At 37.4% G+C, this 20035-nt stretch overlaps 4 protein-coding genes across 6 annotated transcripts; 2 read left to right on the top strand and 2 right to left on the bottom strand.

Moving 5' to 3' along the window:
- Positions 1 to 343: 343 nt before the first annotated feature.
- On the bottom strand, positions 344 to 9549 carry LOC110817460 (furry). Its single transcript, XM_022046007.2, has 2 exons — positions 9079 to 9549; positions 344 to 618 (listed from the first exon to the last, which is right to left on the bottom strand). The coding sequence occupies exon 1, from the start codon at positions 9463 to 9465 to the stop codon at positions 9079 to 9081; it is 387 nt and encodes a 128-aa protein (XP_021901699.1). The 5' UTR covers positions 9466 to 9549; the 3' UTR covers positions 344 to 618.
- A 917-nt stretch (positions 9550 to 10466) lies between these two features.
- LOC110817435 (Nuclear transport factor 2 (NTF2) family protein with RNA binding (RRM-RBD-RNP motifs) domain-containing protein) lies at positions 10467 to 16125 on the top strand. 3 transcript variants are annotated; one of them, XM_022045987.2, is made up of 9 exons: positions 10467 to 10629; positions 11663 to 11847; positions 12761 to 13064; positions 13148 to 13380; positions 13474 to 13654; positions 14035 to 14156; positions 14248 to 14307; positions 15491 to 15554; positions 15634 to 16125. In XM_022045987.2, the coding sequence occupies exons 2-9, from the start codon at positions 11668 to 11670 to the stop codon at positions 15894 to 15896; spliced, it is 1407 nt and encodes a 468-aa protein (XP_021901679.2). In that variant the 5' UTR covers positions 10467 to 10629; positions 11663 to 11667; the 3' UTR covers positions 15897 to 16125. The 3 variants fall into 3 exon arrangements, with proteins under 3 accessions (XP_021901679.2, XP_021901662.2, XP_021901670.2); XM_022045970.2 differs by having other exon boundaries at positions 14245 to 14307; XM_022045978.2 differs by having other exon boundaries at positions 10470 to 10629; positions 11668 to 11847; positions 14245 to 14307.
- A 255-nt stretch (positions 16126 to 16380) lies between these two features.
- Positions 16381 to 17383, bottom strand: LOC110817449 (wiskott-aldrich syndrome family protein, putative (DUF1118)). The gene is made up of 2 exons (XM_022045998.2): positions 17187 to 17383; positions 16381 to 16816 (listed from the first exon to the last, which is right to left on the bottom strand). The coding sequence occupies exons 1-2, from the start codon at positions 17289 to 17291 to the stop codon at positions 16391 to 16393; spliced, it is 531 nt and encodes a 176-aa protein (XP_021901690.2). The 5' UTR covers positions 17292 to 17383; the 3' UTR covers positions 16381 to 16390.
- Positions 17384 to 17600: 217 nt separating this feature from the next.
- On the top strand, positions 17601 to 19624 carry TOM5 (mitochondrial import receptor subunit TOM5-like protein). The gene is made up of 2 exons (XM_022045960.2): positions 17601 to 17778; positions 19199 to 19624. Exons 1-2 carry the CDS (start codon positions 17692 to 17694, stop codon positions 19274 to 19276), a joined length of 165 nt encoding a protein of 54 aa, XP_021901652.1. The 5' UTR covers positions 17601 to 17691; the 3' UTR covers positions 19277 to 19624.
- Positions 19625 to 20035: the final 411 nt, after the last annotated feature.

The following is a 20035-nucleotide window of genomic DNA, read 5'->3' as shown; positions in this document are numbered from 1 at the left end:
GATGGCTCTAAACAGAGACGAGTACCATGAACTTACCCTTCATTTAATTCAAATACCACTTTTATTTATTCGATCCATCAGATTTGGCCTACCGAGCCTTACAAGCAACTCAGAATCTTCCAAAGAGGCACTGGGACCAACCTTACAGACAACTTATTAGGACACTGATTCAACGTGGTCTAACTCTGAATCAACAGGAGCTCCTCCATGAGAAACAGCTACCACTAATTCAATCTTTTGCCTGTTTACCTGGTGCTGCTTTCAAGATTGGACGAAAACTGGTAAATCACTCCACAACAATTGTACTATAAAAAATCAGAATAACCGACAAGTTTCTCAACAATCACAGGAAGAAATGGCTATGATTCTTAATAGATAAGTATAGTGTATCATTTCCCAATTTCAGTTTCCATTGGATTTTATAAAACCCATACATGAATATACCAAAAACATATAATTCGCCAGTCCAGGTAGCAGCCTTTATTGATGCAAATACCAGATTGCCTTTACCTGCAATACAGTCTTTTCAAATTAAGATGCCAAGGCAATCTGCACTCCTCCAGGAACAGCAAACTTTAGACCAACAGAAGGAAAGTAAACCTGGATCCCACTAGAAGCCTGCTGACATGTTAAAAGGTTTCAAAAGTTATTCAAGTTGGATACACCAAGTCCCATACACAAATACACACACAAGATGACATTCTTGCTAGAAAAGAAAAAAGAAGACCAATCACAAAGAAATGCAACACATCGCTAATCAAAACAAATCCTAGAGTTTAATGATCAGATATTCATGTATGATGAGTTACAAATTAATTTATCTACTTGGCCATTTAAGATAAATAAAGGAATTCATATCGTTATGCCTGAAAATTAAGATAGAAAACAGAAAAATAACTAAGACTCACACCTAGAAGTCCCTAGCCTAAGGTGACGGTTTCTTAGACATCATGCCTGCACTTCTTGGTCCCTAAATAGGATAGCGCATTTGGTACAGTAAGGTAGTTGGGTAACCACCAATGGGTAAACCCACATATTTGGAATAATTGGGTAAGGAAATACGCAATATAGAATAGATACTATATTACCCATTTTTTAATTTATATTAATAATTACTAACCATGGTGGCAGCAATGGTCGCAATAAAAGCGACAATAATGATGGTGACAGTAATGCAATAGTCTTAAAACACAAAAAAGCAACAGCGGCAAAAGTAATGAGGATACAACAATTGTAAGTAGTAACAACGATTAAGGTAGTGGCAATAGTAGGTTATGGTATGTCATTGGTAACGAGGTGAGGTGCTAATGGCAGCAATAGAGGCATTGGAAGAAGTGGCAAAGGCGACATTGAGGGTGTTGAGTTGGCTAAGAGGGTGGTAGTGGTGATTATGGTAATGAAATTGGTGAAAAGTGGTGAAAAGTGGTGATTATGGTAATGAAATTGGTGAAAAGTGGTGAAAAGTGGTGATTATGGTAATGAGTTGTAGCGCCCGGAAAGGAGGAGGAAAAAAAAAAAAAAAAAAAAAAAAAAAAAAGGGGGGGCCACGTCAGCAGGCCCGGTCAGCAGTCCCGGCCAACCGGGGCCTGCCACGTGGCAAGATCGCGTCACTCCGAAAGGAGCCACGTTGGCGATCCGCGTGGGTGCGATCCGACGGCCCAGATCAATCACGCGATCGGACGGCCCAGATTCAAACGCACGGACGGCCCAGATTCAATCAAAAACGAACGGCCCAGATTAAAACGAAACGAACGGCTGTGATCAAAAGGCAAGGGGTTATAAATAGAACCCCCACACCAGACCAAAAACCCTAGCCGCCAGCCGCTCGCCGGAGAAGACGAACCAGAGGCCGACCGCCGCCACCCGCCGCCACTCGCCGCCGCACCGGGGAAATTTCCGACCGCCGATCGAGGTAAATTTCATACCCCCGACTCGTTTTTCCCCACTGATTCCTCCTATGGCCAAATCGAAGCCGAAATCCCGGCCAAACGGCCGGAATACGCGGCCGAAGCCCAGCGGCGCCGCCGCGCCCCCTCTCGGTTTTTGCCTCCGACGAGGCCCTTCCCGGCCTCCGTTCGATGCAATTTTTATATCACCGTGATCACCATTCTTTTCTCTACAGGTTGACCGAAGCCAAATCACCAAAACACGAACTTCGCCGGAGAGTCGCCGTACCCGAGAGCGCCGCCGCCGGTAAGCTCCGCTTTTCCGTGATTTTTTGGCCCCCCGAGGGCCCTAGGGTTGTTTTCTGACAAGGACCAATGCGAGTGTGGCCGAATTCGGCCAAAAACGACCGAAAACAGTCAACCCGAGGCGACTCGCCGCCGCCAGCGGCGGCGCCGTCGCCGGAGCACGGCGGAGCCGCCGTGCCGGAGTTGCGATTTGGGCCGAAAGAGGCCCTGGGCCTAATTTGGATTTTTTTTGGAACCCGTGCAGGTACTGTTAGCGTGTTTCAGTTCCCCGGGAAAAATTCAGGGAAAATTAGGGACAGCCTGCAGGCGCACTGTGAATCGTATTCGGATCCCGAAAACAAGTAAGGACCCCTCACCCTATTTCCTATCACGGTATTAAAGTTCAAAATGATAAAACAGTATTTCTTGAATTAACGCATGTGTGAAATTGCTTAAGGTTGCTAATGGAGCCCGAGTCTAGTGTGATTGATGATTTACTGTTATTTGGCCTGTTTACAGCTTTAAATGCAAAATGAGGTTTGATGTGTTCATTTTACAGATTTGTGTGCATGTACTACGTTTTTATTAATTATGGGTTGAATGACTGAGAAACTGATACTGTATGTTGTCTGTCTGGTATGAATTACGATTTGCTTGTTTAAATGTGAATTGATGATGCTGATTGAGGAAAAGGAAAAATGAAAGATTGTGTAGACTGATAATTGTATTATGGGGGTCAGCCTGACTAGATATCCTGGGAGATGGTGGACGGACCGGGTCCGTAGGGAACCCTACCGGGATTGTGGTCTCACATGCCGGACGGGGTATGGAGATCTTATGGTTTTGGCGCCCATACCGGACGGGGTATGGGGACGGCCCGTTTCACCCTCATACCGGACGGGGTATTGAGGTTTATGGTTTTGGCGCCCATACCGGACGGGGTATGGGGACGGCCCGTTTCACCCTCATACCGGACGGGGTATTGAGGTTCATGGTTTTGGCGCCCATACCGGACGGGGTATGGGGACAGCCCTGGAAACTGATTATGAATGTTAAAGGTTAACGGGTAGCGGAACCCCTATGGACCCCCACGGATACTAGTAGGCTGGTAAATGAGAAAAAGATATGTTGTACAATGATTGAATTACAAGAGGCGTGATAAGTGTTATGTTTTACAGCTTAGATTATTCAATGATTATGATAATGTTATTGTTTTTCTCATATTGTTTTCATAAATTCCACCAAGGTAAGTGGATGGTAAAGGTTTTCATGTTAATAAACGAGTTTGTTGTAAATTATGCTCCATTGGTCTTTTTTGTGTTTTTCTACCCACCTTTATCTCCGTGACGGTGAGATATCGTGATGTTCTTACTGGGCTAGTGTAGCTCACTCCTTAATTAACCATTTCAGATCAGGAAGACATGGTTCCCGAGCCCGTTCCGCAGGAGGACGACGAAGGGGATGCCTAGAGACTCTGTAGTCATACGCATAGTTTATTTTCGAATTTTCTTTCTTAGTTAGTTTAACCTTTTATATTTTAAGTACGTTTTTTTTTTGTTTTTCGTGTAAGGGATGTTAACTGAAATTTTGATCTCGCTTCCGCATTCGATATATTTAAATACTCATTTCTTTTTTATATTTTCCGGGGACGTTACAGTAAGTAGTAACAACGATTAAGGTAGTGGCAATAGTAGGTTATGGTATGTCATTGGTAACGAGGTGAGGTGCTAATGGCAGCAATAGAGGCATTGGAAGAAGTGGCAAAGGCGACATTGAGGGTGTTGAGTTGGCTAAGAGGGTGGTAGTGGTGATTATGGTAATGAAATTGGTGAAAAGTGGTGGTCAGCACTATAGCAGCAAAGGAGGTAGCAATGATGGTAGCGGCATGTGCAACAAGAAGGGCGGCAATAACGTTGGGGATGGCAATGACCGACAGTAGCAACAGCTATAATGTCATGTTGACAGGTGTGGCGATAGGAGTAGTGGCGGTGGGATGATCATAGCAGTGGTAAAGACAACAATAATAGCAATAGTGATAACAAAGATGGCTAGGTAGCAGAAATAGTGGTGAGAATGGTTGTGACAGTGATGGCAATGTGGAAGTGATGGTGTAGTGGGCAAAGACAACAATAACGGGATCGGTAATGACAGTAGTAGTGGTAACAGCAGCAAAGGTAGCTGTGGCAGCGATAGCAGCTGAAGGAATTGCAGTGGCAGCAGCACAGGGGGTGATGGTGGCAGCAGTAGGGGGTTAGCAGTGAAGGTGCCGCTCATATCAAGGAATGTGAAAGAAAAATTACAAAATATCATTTTTGTCTTTTCAGAGCACCAGCTAGGTAAGTAGTGCTTATTCACCTTTAATAGGGCTATAACACTATATATATATATGGTGGTTGAACATTTACCCTACCCACAAAAAAAAAAAATGAGGTTACATAAATATTTATAATGTTTATAACTTAAAAGAATTGAAAGTATCAGGAAAATGCTAATAAATAGAAGCTATAATAATAATAATACTTTTAAATAGTAGAACAATTTTAGATAGCAAAGAAATACGATTCCTTATCTACATAGAAAAGTTAGGAGAATGAATAGAAAAGTTAGGACAAATTCATTCTACCTCATTCTCTCCCAACTAAAAAAACTCATCCTCAAATTTTAAGCATCAAAGTGGGGAAACATCTTAAAGCTTCTGAAAATTTTCAATAAAATTAACTGGTCATTTTTGTTACAAGCAAAAACAAAGGAGACACAATTGATTAGGAATTAAAAACTCTTTAGCTAATATGAAATCTACAAAATGAGAAATTTTGCTTCCATGGGCATATGGTGGTCCTGTTTCTCTATTCTGTGGACTCAAAAAATTTAACATTGATGGTTCCAACTTACAAGTGGTTCTATTTCTTTTTTATCTCATTATTATTTTCATTGACTGTTAGATCTTATGGACATCAATATTTACACATTTCTACAGTAGATAGGCTTCAAAACCACATTCTTCATACAATGCATAAGACAACAAGTACCAGTACTTCTGAATATGTTGATCATAAAGAAAAGTTCAATCGACAAGAATATGTGCAATCTTCATAGGAAATACATGACATACCACGACTCAGAGTAAGCACCATGATGGTTAGAAAGAAGACATTGTTGAGTTATCGAAATAATCATATTGTCTCCCATGTGTCAAAACCCAGGTCCAAGAGAGGAAGAATGAAAGCAAGAGCTGGCTACTAAAGCCCTTGCTGGTGTACAAAGCATCATGCCTGGATAATCTAATGTGGCAGGTGGTCTGGGTTTGAAGGATGAGCAAATAAATTGTCTGACAGCATAGAATTTAGTTATTTACATTCCCTTATCTTTTGTAGTTGTTTCTGTTACATTTCCATTATGGTTTTTCTTCTAGAATTCAGAATATAAGGAAATTGTAACCTGATTCTAAAGTTGGATGAAATTTTATCGAAATGAATCTTTCTCTATTCAACAATTCCTTGTGAATTTGTCGAATCCCCTTCTCCTTTTCTTCCCTTTTCCCTTCTCTCTTGTTCTTCTTAACTAGGTTTCTTTTAACTCTTCGAATTCTTACAACCCACCTCATTGTTGGAGTACATATTCTGGTAATATCCTATCCTTGATTTTCAGGATCTTGCTGCTTTTCAAGGATCTTACTTGGACCCCGATTGCAGGGATCTTGCTGCAGTAATAAGGAATCTTAGCTATTAAGGAATAAAAAGACATTTGGAGATCAGTCCAATATCCCTACTAATCTGTCATCTTGTATTTATTTCCTGATTTAATGTATTTATATGATGATAGGACTATTACACCTTTCATTTATAAATGTAGCAGCACATAAACTTAAATAAACAAGGAAAGTTTCTTGACTACATCTCTAAATCTACACACGTCCAAGGCTCCTAACAATCTGTTACCAGATCCTTCTGATTCCAACAAATCATTAGCTGATACTGTTACAATGGCCTGAAACAAGGGTAAGGCAATAATGAACAGGCAAGAGAAGTGAGGATGACAATGTTAGGAACTCGAGCAGAAGTTTATGAATTTTATTGCATAAATGTACGAGCGTAGCACCAAACCAAAGCACACATCAACTGACATTTCGAGCAGTTGGTTGAGATTTGCAGAGAGGACTAAGATTTAGAGAATTAGCCATGCTGACGAGTCATTCTCCTCCCTTTTAAACTCATGAGCAGTGTATTCTTCCCACCCCGAAACAACATGAAGTTCGCAGTAATAGTACACTAGTCTAGAGGCATAGTCATCTAGATTTCTGTACTGAAGGTGGAAATTCCAATCTTCAAAGGCCTAAACCCACACAACTAGATCAGATATGTCTGAGATATTTCCATGTGAATGATGTAATTGAAGAGCTCGGAGTAGAAATGACCGCCTTATACTTAGCCAAGAAGTTCGATATGTTGTCCATGGGTGGGCAAGTCACACTTGATAAATGGAACGGATATGTTTGTGGAAGAGTTATATAGGAGGTTCAGTGGATTAATCAAAATCAATGTGGTGAAGGAATTTAACAATTAGTGCAGGACTTGGTGCTTACCTATCAGGAGAAACTTGAAGAAATGAGGTCCTTGATGCTCACAGAAAATCCTGGATTTTTTGTCTCCAACATCATGAGTGGGCTAAAAGAGGAGTTCTGATCCACACTGAGGATGCACAAACCCCTCACCCTTAACCATGCCCCTTCAAGCTGGCTCTATGACAAGAACAATCTGTTGAGGCAAAAGACTGCCACATACCAATTATTCCTCCATATTCCCCTGCTTATAGTCGAAAACTCATTACTCGCCAACCAGTCCGCATCAGATCCGTCCCAGAAACTCTCCTTATCACCATCATTCTGCTCATGAGAAAACCCGCAAACAAATAAACACACAAAAGCCTCACACCCAACTTAACCCTCATAAGCCTGCAAACCATAATTACTCAGAATAAGTGCAACAGTTCCTGCTACAGGTGTGATGAGAAGTATCACCTGGGCCACCAATTTAAACTGAAAACAGTGATGGCGATTGGGGAGGAATAGGAGGAAGAAAAGAAGGAAGTGAGAGAGGAAGAGAATAAAAAGATTACAGAGGATATGGGAACCCCCTCTTACAATCTATTGACGGCCTATCTACAGGGGGTTACAGTGAGGATCAAGGGTTCACTGGAGAGGAAGGAAGTCATGATTCTTCTAGATAGTGGGAGTTTACACTCCTTTATAGACATCATTGTGGCTGAGGGACTAAATAACATAATAGTGCAGAATAAACCAATCACGGTGGTAGTGGCTAATGGCCAAAAGGTGACAAGTAAGGAGAAATATAGAGGAGTGCAATGAAAGATACAAAATAATGTGCTTTATTATAACTTCTGAATCATTCAACTGGGGGACTACAACATGATCTTGGGAGTGAATTAGATGAGAGTGTACAACCCCATGGTTTTTTACTTTCCGGAGCCAGAAATCAGCTTCAGGATAGAGGAAAGCAGGTGGCATTGCATGGAATTAAAGCCTTGGACAAACTAATCAAAATGACTCAGAGAATAAGTTAATAAGATGCTAAAGAACAGAGGCACCCACAGCATTAGCATCGTGTTCTGCCTTTGGTCTGTGGAAGATAAACAACCCAACTTTTTCAATGGATAATGGATCAAATAAGGGAGAAGGCAAAGTGAAACAAGTTTTACGGGCTTTTCAGAATGTCTTTGAGGCACCTACTGAGCTGCCTCCACCCAACGCCTTGGATCATGCCATCCCTTAAGGCAGGAAGGTTCCCAGTCAATCTGAGACCCTATCATTACCTCATTTCCAAAAGCAAAAAATTGAACAAGTACAGAAGATGTTGGATCCTTCAATCATCTGGACCAGCCATCTGAATTTGCCACTTTGATATTGCTGGTAAAGAAAAAAGATTGTACTAGGAGATTTTGCGTCAGCCATAGGGAGCTTAAGGAATCATGGTGAAGCATAAAATTTTCACTTTTGACTATTGACGATCTGCTTGATGAGTTACATAGAGCAGCAGTATTTTCAAAAGTCAATTTAAGAGCCAGATACCACTAAATTTGGGTGAAGGATGAGGACATTTTAAAACAGCCTTTAGAACACATTACAGGCATGTATTTTGCCCTTCAGGTTTACAAATGCCTCTGCTGTATTTCATGCCTCATGAATCACATCTTTGAGGAGCGGTTGAGGATATTTGTTCTTATATTCTTTGACAACATCCTGGTGTATAGCTCCAACTTAGAACAGCATAAGCAATACCTGGAGTCTGGAGAAGGTATTTCCGATTCTCAGGCAGCATCAACTCTATGCAAAAAGGTCAAGATGTTCATTTTTCCATGAAGATACTAAGTATTTGTGACATATTATCTCCAAGCAAGGAGTGAAAACTGATCCAGAAACGATTGAGGCAATGTTATCCTGGCTGCATCTCACTTCGGTAAAAGCTCTAGAGGTTTCTTAGGACTAACGAGATACTATCGAAAATTCGTCCGGAACTAAGGATGATCAACAGGCCCTTAACAGACATATCCAAGAAACTGAAAACTAGACATACAGTGGTCCTAAAACACACATTTGGCTCCTCAAATCCTACACGCCCAAGCACCTAAATCTGGAAACCAATTAATTATAAAATCCCCACAACCCAACTCATTTCACTTTCAATCCAAAACCCCCGATACCCAATACATTGAGTAACAAACAAGATACTCATGTACCTACAGCGTGGAAGATGAAACGAGAAATGACTGTTCAAACAAAACATCCATCAATTCGCATAAAAAAAATCAGCGCAAATAATAGTTTTTTTTTTTTAAAAAAAAAAAGTTCTCAATTCAGTTCAAAAACAAGGGAAATTTGAGAAAGGCATACCTATTTCTGGTACCCCCCACCTCGCGCATTGTCGGCCTCTTCGATATAGTCCGTCAAATAAACAGGAGGAAAATCAATTACATTAAAAGTCTTCTCCTTCATCATCTTCTGCACGTCGTCCTTCTTGAGGATCGAGCGACGAACCGGAGGACGGTTGCGGCGCTGATCACGAGTGTAATAGTTGATGTCGTACACGGTCTCTGGGTTCGATGTGGGAATGAAGGGCTGGAGTTTAGGGGTTGCCGGGCACGTTACCCTGTACTCGAGTGCGGTTGGCACAGCAGACCTATATTCTGGGTCGGCGCACGGACCAGTTATCTCCCATGGCTTTTTGATGTATCGCTTCAAGGTTTGCAAAAGAGAAGAGGTCGACGCTGGCTTCGCCATTGACGCACCTAGAAGAAACAGATACAGTGAACCGAGAGGGAAGGGTTTGTCAATTGATAGAACGATGAAAGATACTGGATCATGGAGACGACTGGTTCTAAATTGTAACAATAAACCGGGTTGATTGTTTTCCGGGCCGGTCCGGTTTATGTTTTATGAGCCGGTTTGGGACGGTTGATGTTTCAAAAGACAGTATTCATTTTATTTTATTTTTTTAATTTATTGTTTTCTTTTGTACGATTTTGTTAATATTTTCAAATATATATTCACATAAATCAATTATAAGTATATTTTTATTTAATAATTTATACATTTATCTACCTATATTAAATTAATCTGCAAATTTCAGTATTCTCATTTAATTTATTATAATTTAGAACTTCAATTAGGTTTTTTATTTAATTAATTTAGGTTTTTCACAAAATTTTATGACGAATTTTCCAATCTTTTCAATATTAAAAAATTTAGAATGCATTAAAGACAAATAAGTGAATATTTATTAATTTTATGATTAAGGGGACGCCTAATTTTAATGTTAAGGCCAAATCCACCATTAATGCAAATTTAAAATATAAAGTTTGGTCTATTAATTAAAAAATTAACCACTAGTGTCAATCATAATCAATAATCAACAAAATTAGTCAAAACAGAAATGTATAAACAATTAATAAAGCATGTTCATTATAGGATATTATTAATTAAACAAAACAAAGTAAATGGTCAATTTAATTGTTTCTAACATCTTATTTAATTATTTATTTCAGTAATTCATCAAATTAAAATAGAAATATAAGTTTTTTTTTTATACATATATATATATATATGTATACACACACATTACAATTTTCTTCCTATAAAAGAAATCTTATAATTGGTGTATTTTTAGACTTTGTTTCCGACATATGAAAATATAAAATATAATAAATAAAGAACAAAAAGACAAAATTTAAAAAAATAATAATAATAATTAAAAAAATAAAAAAAAAAATATTTCCAAATAATTGGTATATTTTTCTCTCCCTCTGCTCAACTGCGTATTTCCTTTATTCCCACGCTTCGTCTCAATCATCTTGTCTCCGCTCTCCAAGCTCGCAGATCTCTCTCTCCCTCTCTCTCTCTCTCTCTCTCTCTTTCTCTCTCTCTCACAAATCACCGATTAAGCAGGTAACTCTTTTATGTCTTTGATCTTTCAATTTCATCGTTGCTGGCTGCTTATTTTAATCAGCTCTCATTGATCTGCGAGTGATTATAATAGCTTAGTATTTGATTGATCCATGACGAGGTTGTTTTTTCTTTTTTTTTTTTTTCTCCTTTAAATTTCGAGGAAGTGTAGTTTATGTTAAAAGAATGTACTTGCGTATGTGTTTTGATTTTCTTCTGATTTAGGGTTTATATGGCCGTACAAAAAAGTTGCTTGCTTTTCCTTCAATTTGAAGCGAAGTGTGTACTCTATAAACGATTCGTGTACTCGTGTTATGTGTTTCGCTGGTAGTTTGATTTAGGGTTTACGTGAGATGCCAAGTTGCGATTAAATGTCATTTTCTTTGTCTTCGTGTCATGTTCTTTTTTTCTTCCCAATATCTGCATCTGTTGCTTTTTAAGTCATCCCCGTGATTTAATTGCTTGAAGCTGTACATATTTGATTTCTTGGACGGTTGTGTCGGTAGGTGCTTGTTTTTTTTCTTTTTTTCTTTTGTTGTAATTCTGTTTTGATTAATCGAGATTGATCCTGGTCTTGCTGGCTCGTGGTTTCTGTTTCTCAAATCTTTTGTTTTTTGAGATTTGATTTACTAGGGTTTTGTTTTTATTTCCCTGGATAGTTTTCTGTTTCTATACCGTCTGAACATCTGAAGCTCAATTCACTTGCTGGAGATTTCCAATTGGTCATTTATATGGATTGTGCTTTCTTTGCTCTCTACTTTTTGTCAATATATAAATGTTTTAACATCTCCGTATAGATAACGAAGTCACCATAATATATTTTTTTCCATTGTAAGGCCTCTCCTTAAACTTCAATTGTCTTTCACTAATACTTATTTGACAAATGTGTAGGCTATTTCTCTGGGAATATATGGTGATAATCGTTATTTTATGTTTTAAGTCCTTGACTAACTCATTGGACATATATTAAGAAATATCCTATGATTATTTTATGTTTTTTTTCAATTATTTGATTTACCAATATGTTGATGTTCAGTGTAGATGGCAATGCAGGAAGCTGGTCCTGCTCCTAGTGCTCAAGTTGTTGGCAATGCCTTTGTGGAGCAGTATTACCATATTCTTCATCAATCTCCTGGATTGGTGCATAGGTTTTATCAAGATTCAAGTTCATTAAGTCGACCGGATACGAATGGTGTTATGACAACTGTTTCAACCATGCAAGTAAGTTTGTTTGGGACTTTTTCTATTTACATGCAAATTACCAATTCCCTTCTAGTTTATGAGATTATTGCACCATTCAGCATACGAAATATTTTTTTCATGCTGGTGAGCTCCCGCAAATGAACCTATGAGCACAAGTCTAAGAAAGTCTTTTTCCATTGATTTGAGTTTTTGTCCTAAAACAATTCCTAGAAGTTATGTTGCCAAGTCAATTGTTATGGGGATATGCATTTTTGGAGCTTTATATGAGAAGCGGGTGTAAGAAGTTTGCATATTTTACATATATAAATTGTATATTCAACTAATCTTACAAAATCTTCTGTCCACTTATATAAGAAAACAGTATAAGGTTTACTTTTTTTTTTTTTGTTCATATTGTTTTTTCGCCATTCCCAGACATTAAATCACCTCCTTCCCTTTAAGAGCAAATGTTTTGAAGTTTTAGTCAGTATATATTTCCATGAAGTATCTGAGACAAAGTTGCATCCCTTGCAATCTCTTACAAGTTTATGGTCACTAAAAAAAGATTCATTTTTGTTTCTTAGAGACAATTTACTATAGCATTTTAGCTGAGCCATTGCTGATTTTACAAATGAAGTTACCAGTCAGCCACTTGTCATTTGGCATTCTTCACTATGGTGTTAGCAAAAAGTTTATTCTCGGTGCTGCTTGCTCTAAAATTGTTTTCCTTTTAAATGCTCGCTAATTATATATCTCTAGCTTTTCTTTGCTAAGGCCTATTCTCTATCTTAAATTTTAATTGTTTTATCTTTAGTAGCTCATGCATTTTTTTTTCCAAGTGCTTGTTTGAAAAAGTTTGGTCAGTGTATTCTTTTTTTGGTAAATGTTTGAAATCAAGGCTTTAAGGTATAATGTTGGCATTGAAATTTCTTTGTTTTCTGCACTTGGACAGGCCATCAATGACAAGATCCTCTCCCTTAATTACGAAGACTATACAGCAGAGATAAAAACTGCTGATGCACAGGATTCTTATGAGAAAGGGGTGATTGTATTAGTCACTGGGTGCTTAACTGGAAAAGATAATGTGAGAAAGAAATTCACTCAGACATTCTTTCTAGCTCCACAAGACAATGGCTACTTTGTCTTAAATGATGTTTTTAGATATGTTGAGGAGAATGAATCACTGTTGATCAACTCTGTCCCAGTCACTGCAACCAAGGAAACTGCTCCAACATCTGCACTGACACCTGAACCAGGTTTGCCTGATTTTTTTTTTTCTTGATGGACAATATTGTAAGAACTTCAGACTGAAAATTTTAATTGGATTTCTTGTTTACAGAACCTGCCGAGGCTCATGAACATCATGCTATAGAGTCAACAATCTCCATTGAGGATGAAGATCTTACTAATGGTGCTGAAGTATGCGATCCTTCAGACAAAGAGGAAGGATCTGTAATAGAAGAAGAAATTGTTGAACCTCCAACCCATTCAAGTGAGGTAGAAATTGTTGCAGGTGTTGATTCAGCTCCTGTGGCCCAGGAGGATGCTCCAAAGAAATCTTACGCTTCAATTGTGAGTTATTGCTAATGATTTAGCATTTTACGATTCATGGTGTGAGTTCTTTTTTTCTCCTTTTCGGTAGTAATGTGATATGAACTCGTGTAGGTGAAAGTAATGAAAAGTAATACAGCGCCAAATCCAGTACAAGTTTCCGCAGCCAAAGTCAGGACAGCACCTGCAAGTACTGATCCACTCTTAGTTAATTCTACAAAACCTGCTCTACCTCCAGAGGCATCATCTCTCGGCAGTGATGCTGCTCCAGAAAGTAGCAATATTAATGAGGAAGGTAAGTGTAGCCTTTGCTTTGAGTTGCTTTATTGCCGACTTAATCTTTTGCAATGCCCAAATCATGCTTTCTAATTTGTCTCTGACATGTCTGATATTTTTCTTGGAGACAATATTATAACAAGATTTAATAATTGAAGGCATCTTATGAGTCATCCTCTTTATACAATTGAGGATTTTGGGGACCTTATATATTTTGATTGACATATAATACTTTTTTGTACATGGGTTGGCATATCCTTGGTACTTGTAAATTAATGAATCATACTATATTTTTTGTTTTAAAAAATAATAATAATCGAAGGCACCTATTTTTGTCTGTCTTGATGTGTTTCCTGTACTCTCAAAATCTAGTTTTCACTGATATTGTATTCATTACAGCCGAAGGTCACTCCATATATGTTCGGAATTTGCCTTTCAATGCAACACCTGCTCAACTTGAGGAGGTGTTCAAAAAATTTGGGGCAATAAAACACAATGGCATTCAAGTCAGAAGCAACAAGGTTTGATCAATATCTTATTTACTCTTTCTACCATAGCTTAATTCTTATGTTGCATTCCTTAATGGCCATGTTTCTTTGTCTGCTGCAGCAGGGATTTTGTTTTGGTTTTGTTGAATTTGAGACATTAAGCTCCATGCAAAATGCACTTGAGGTACTACTTTATTCTTCTTCTCTGTCTTTGTTTAAGTTTCTCAACGTGATTGCTAATATTTTATCATATCCTTTTTGAATATATATTTCATTTGGGTAATTTACTTAAATTCATTTCTATAACTCACGTTTAAACTTAAGGGTCAGGTCTGTGGAAATCGTATTCTATGTTTTACTTAATTGATAGAGTATCTTTAATATCTAGAATTAGATTATAACTTTTTTGTTTGAATCAATTCCGTTACTACCATAGATTTCTTACAGGATAAAATTGATTAAAATATTAAGATTATGTACTGATTCTACATATCAAGCATACCATAGTAATTAAATAATGAAATATGATATGAATTGAATCAAATTGGTCATATCATGTAAATAATATTCAAAGCAAAGTGTCTTTTTAAGTTTCTAAAACATGTAACAAAATATTATAACATCTTATTTGTTTAGAAGTTAATCGAACTATGAAATGATTAATGGAGTGAATTGGAGATACCTTGTGTCTGAGCCAGTCAGCTATTCCCCCCCCCCCAAGATAAGCTATGCCTTGTAGCAACCATGACACCCATAGCTTATTCTTACCTCATCTAGGGCGGAATAGGTTGTCGCCCTCTCTGTTAGACCTCCTCAGTTGATTCTTGACAGTAGTATAATTTACATTCTTATAGTGGTGGCCTTTGCGGATGAGATCATTGTATTGTATGAATCTCTTCTGCTCAAAACATGGACTATTTCCTAATGCATATTTCCAAACTGTTGATCGCACATCTTAGCTAATTGCAATTCATCTACCCCCTTTCTATTGTATCAAATAATATTACTCTGTGTATAGCTTTTCTGCTAACCTTTCAACCAAGCAGAGAGCATAGTTGGCATAAAGATTTGGGTACAGAAAACTGTCTATATATACTGCTTCCTCCCTCCACTCCCCAAAAGAAAAAAAACCTCCCTTCCAGAGAAGAAACGAAATTATAAAAAAAAAATCACTCCATGTCATTTGTTTCTTGCTGGGGAAGGGAGCATTGGGGTGTGGTCTTTGGTTGAAATGATCGGAAAGACTGTAGGATAGGCTTGGAAGGGTTTATTGTTAACTGCAATTGTGTGTTTTTAAACTGTTTATTCTTGTGTGTTGGTGCTCAGCATATTTATTCCCTAATGTCGGCTTTACTAATAAATTCCAGGCTTCACCCATTATAATTGGGGATCGTCAGGCTGCTGTGGAGGAAAAAAGAACAAATACTCGAGGTAAATTGAAGATTCCATTTTATTTTTATCTAGATAAGCCAAATTAAGTACAAGAAGCTGAGACCGGTTTGCTTCTCAGTTAGCAGCAGCAGCAGCAGTGGAAGAGGGAGGTATTCTTCTGGTAGAAGCAATTTCCGAAGTGATAGTTTTAAAGGCCGTGGAGGGAACTTTGGGGGTTCCCGAGGATATGGCAGGGGTGAATTCAGAAGCCAAGGGGAGTTTTCAGGGCGACCGAAAGGTTCCAGTGGACGCAATGGAGGAGAGGGTTATCAGCGGGTTAATCAGAATGGAAATGGAAGGGGAGGAGGACGTCAAGGTGGTGTAAGTCGTACCTCAGCTTAGAAGCCTTAACATTAGTGAGGAGAGTGACCAGGATTTTTTCTTTTTATTCACAGTTGAGATGAGGGGTATGAAGATACTAGATTAAAGTTTTGATTTTTATAATTGCAAATGATCAATGATAATTTTCCCCCCTGAGAGTATCTGATAAAATTTGCATTACATGGAGAATGTTGTTCTGGTACCACTATGTATTCTTTCGGTATATAATTTGATGGGAATTTATTTAACATTTTCTTGCCCCTCTTTCCTCCTCCAATGTTCACATTCATGCTTTGTCTTGGTTGTTGAATTGACCCCCCTAACACTTTTATTCTTCATTAGATTTATTAGAAGTAAATGCCACTGTTCTTTTTTATGGTTGGAAAAAATTGTATGCCATTTCGAATGTTTACTGTACGGTTAGATGAAATATTAAATGGTTAATGTGCTTTGGAGCAATCACTTCCTTGATTAAGCAATAAACAAGTGTGAAAATCCATTTGGATAACAAAAAATCAATTTGATTTCTGCAAATTGGAGACAAATTGTGCTGCAGCAAAAGCTGCAGATCCACCAAGTAGAGAAGCAAGAGCCACAAGAAGCTGTAATACGACCTCCCAAGGGTAATCCTCAGGCAGAAGATAGACACAAAAAGGACCTAGAAGCAGTAAGCCTAGGCTGAGGGTGAAGAGTTTCCCAGGAGTTGTACGGTCAGTAGCTGCTGATAGGACACCAAGTTGTTCAGCCTTGGAAAGCAGATCAAGTTTCTCTATGGTTGAAAGAGACAGACCAAATTTCTCTGCTGCAGATAAGAGCCCTGCTTTCTCAGCTTTGGTGAGTAGCTTCAGTTGCTCAACTCTCGTTAGTAGCTTAACTGGAGGACCGCTTCCCAATGGACTACTCCTTGGTCCTGGCTCACCCAGAGGGAATACTGTTGAGTTCTGCATTTTTTGTTTTTGTCAAGGTGGATCAAAGTCTTATCAGAAAACTTCAAAATGGCTCGCCCAGACCTATTTCCTTTCTCCTAATTTATTGAAAAAATTGAGTTTCTATACATTTTTAATTGGATCGGATTTTTTAATATGTGAATCTAATAAATTTCAATTCTCTATCAAGTAAATGAAAAGTAAAATTCATTTTAATGAATAAGACAGAAAAAGAAAATATTTTGAGTTAAAAACTGTAATCTAATTCCCATCTTCTTTGAGGAACATAATTCTCATCAATTATTTGTGCGAAGAAAAAGTTTGAGTGCGCTGAATTAAATTAAACAAACAAAGATAGAGATAGAGATCAAAGTTCAAAACTAACCTTCTTGGAGGAGAGAGTTCTAGCAGCAGAAGGCAGAGGTCTCTGAGTAGCCATGGATTGAATGAACGTGACTCCTCTGCTGCAACAAATCGATGTTGGCTCCATTATTATCACTCTCCTTTCCTAGTAGAATCGGAGAAGAAGATTTGCTACAGAAAGTGGGGCAAACAACCCGCTGAAATGAATGATGGGCAATGAAGATTATGGAATGGCTTTTAGTTAGCTGTGGAACCCACGTGTCACTATGTTATTGGATGCTCTTAATTCTTAAAATGAGTCAACTCGAGACGGGTTGAGTTCAGACTCAGTCTGTGAGCAACTTTTTGATTGTTGTGTTAATTAATTTTTTTAAAAAGAGCTTCAAAATTGCAAGAGGGTATTTCTGCCATTTCATTTAACATTTTAAACCCTAACCCCAATTGAAATTTAAAACCCTCTTCTCTTCTTTAGCTCCCTAAAACCCCAAACCAACCTTCAAGTCTCGTTCTCGTTTCTGCAAGAATCAATGGCGGACAAAGTCATTTCACTTGAGAAGCTGAAGGCCATCTGGCATTCTCAGGTTCATGATGAAGAGAAGTGGGCCCTCAACATGGTGCGATCTAGTTTCTTTATTTTGTTTATAGATCTCTCAGTTTCCCTTAAAATTATGTAAATAGTTGTTGTTCTTCGTCTTTCTGCTTTCTCATGAGATTTTAATTTTTCCATGGACTCAGAATCTGTTACAGAAGCTAGTTTAGGGGTTTTTTTCCTGAGCCAATTCAAATGGTTGTATTTGGGAAGACTACAAATTGCAAATTGATGATAACTTTTCTCTTGGTTTATTTTTTTTCCATGGTTCGTGTTGCTCAGTGGATGAGAAGAAGAGAGTAAAAGTGAAGAAAAAAGTTTAAATGTTGCTTTGTATAGTTCTTGGTGTAGGATTTTTCTTTAAAGACGATAATAATTCCTGCACTGCTTTACTCCAATGGTCAAACAAACTTTGTGTTCCGGTGGGTTGGGGAGGAAAGCAAAAACAAAACCTAGTGAAGCATAAATTTTAGTTTGAACCAGACGAACTAGGATCAATGATGCTTTTCATTTCCACTACAAGAAGTTTATCTCTTGGAGATAAATTTCATGTACTTCATGATAGCTTTGGTCCTATCTCATTGTCTTCGTTTACCAGCTATGGTTAAATAAGAGCTCAATAGTACGGAGGAGTTGTATTTCCCATATTTCTTGTTTGGTCCTCCAAACTTGCCTGAAAATGAGTGATATTCATTGAATGTTCTTTTTAACATGAAAAAATCTTAACGTTGGGCACACAATTTAATTTAGATTATGTATAAGGGTGTGTCTTCTCAGCCATTTTACATGGTGTTAAACTTTCTCTCAAGCTTTTCGAAAATTCTTTTTCCCTGGAAGGATTTCTGAGAATAATACCCTGTCATCTTGTCAATGTGAATGCCGTTTGTGTATAATTGCTTAGCTGCAGCTACAGTCCTTCAACCAGGAATCTCAAGCCACATAGATCTTCTGTTTCATAGGAAAGAAAATCTGTTTAGAGGCAATATATGGCTTATCCGTAATGGTGGTGTCTATTTTTCACGTTGATCCTTTATGATATTTAAAATTGTGGTAAATCTAGGGGAGATTGGATGAAATAAGGTTGCGGTGATGAGCTGCTTCTTCTTCTGAAGTGGCTAATCATTTCACTTGTCCCTAAAGAAAAGGAAATGATCTTAATAATCCTTGTTCATAAAGATGAATATTTTTGGTGATTTATGAGATATACCGAAGGCTTAGACTAGATGATATTTGATTTAATTGTAAAGTTTGTGATGGTTTCATTTAAAAATTTTGATCAGGTTCATGGGAGTGAAGTTGTTTTTCAGTCTGATATCATTCTGTTATTAGGGTTAGTGTTGTTTCTTTTCCTTCAGATCACTATACCATCATCTGTTGTAGGTTTTTTTTTTTTTTTTAAAGTTTTAACTTCCTGATTTTTCACTTTTAAATATTCTTTTGTACAGAAATTGCTGCGTGCTGCAGGGCTATTTGCAGGATCCATTTTTCTGATGAGGAACTATGGTGATCTCATGGCAGTTTGAGGATGGGATGAAGTTCATCCTTAAACTTCTTTCATGAATCAAAAAAAACATGAGCATTTAGTTATTTTGATTTTCAGTCTGTTGGAAATGTTGCTTTGCTGGGGACAACAGCAAATTGTCTAGCATGCGCCTTCACGAACTTTTAGAACAGAATGCAGCTTTTATTTCAAATTTCTCTTGTCATCTTTATGTTGTAACTTGAATTGTTTGTGTAATTTGAGACTTGACATGCAGTGAATGCAAAACAAACCTCTTCATTTGCTTCTATTGGAGGAGGAGCTATAGTCTTCTCAAGTTTGTAAGTTAAGTTGCAGCTAATGGAGCACGTATTCACTTTGATTGGTTAAATTCTTCTTCTCTCATCTTGCCATAATTCTTTTTAGGGTTAAATATATTTTTTATTTTTTTTACTATTAATTTTTGTTTGAGTCTGATCTCTGTTTCAATTTTGTATTGATAAAAAAAAAAAAGAGAAAATAATTTTAATTTTTAATTTTTTAAATAATTAAGTATGATTTAAAATTTTTGGTCGTTACATGTTATTTCGGATAATACGTAATATAAACAATTAATTAAATAAATAATATTATAAATTTAAACTGTTAGATATATATTAATTTTAGTAGTTATTGACAAAAATAAATTAATTTAAATAATTTTGTTTTTTAATTATAAAAATTATTTTTAACACAAAATTGAAGTAAGAATTAAATCAAACAAAAAAATGTGGATAAAAATTTTAGTTTTCTTTTATTATTT

Source organism: Carica papaya, chromosome 9, assembly GCF_054855325.1.
Source record: "Carica papaya isolate Zhongbai chromosome 9, ASM5485532v1, whole genome shotgun sequence".
NCBI classification, from domain to species: Eukaryota; Viridiplantae; Streptophyta; class Magnoliopsida; order Brassicales; family Caricaceae; genus Carica; species Carica papaya.
This window is presented reverse-complemented; position numbering and strand designations above follow the sequence as displayed.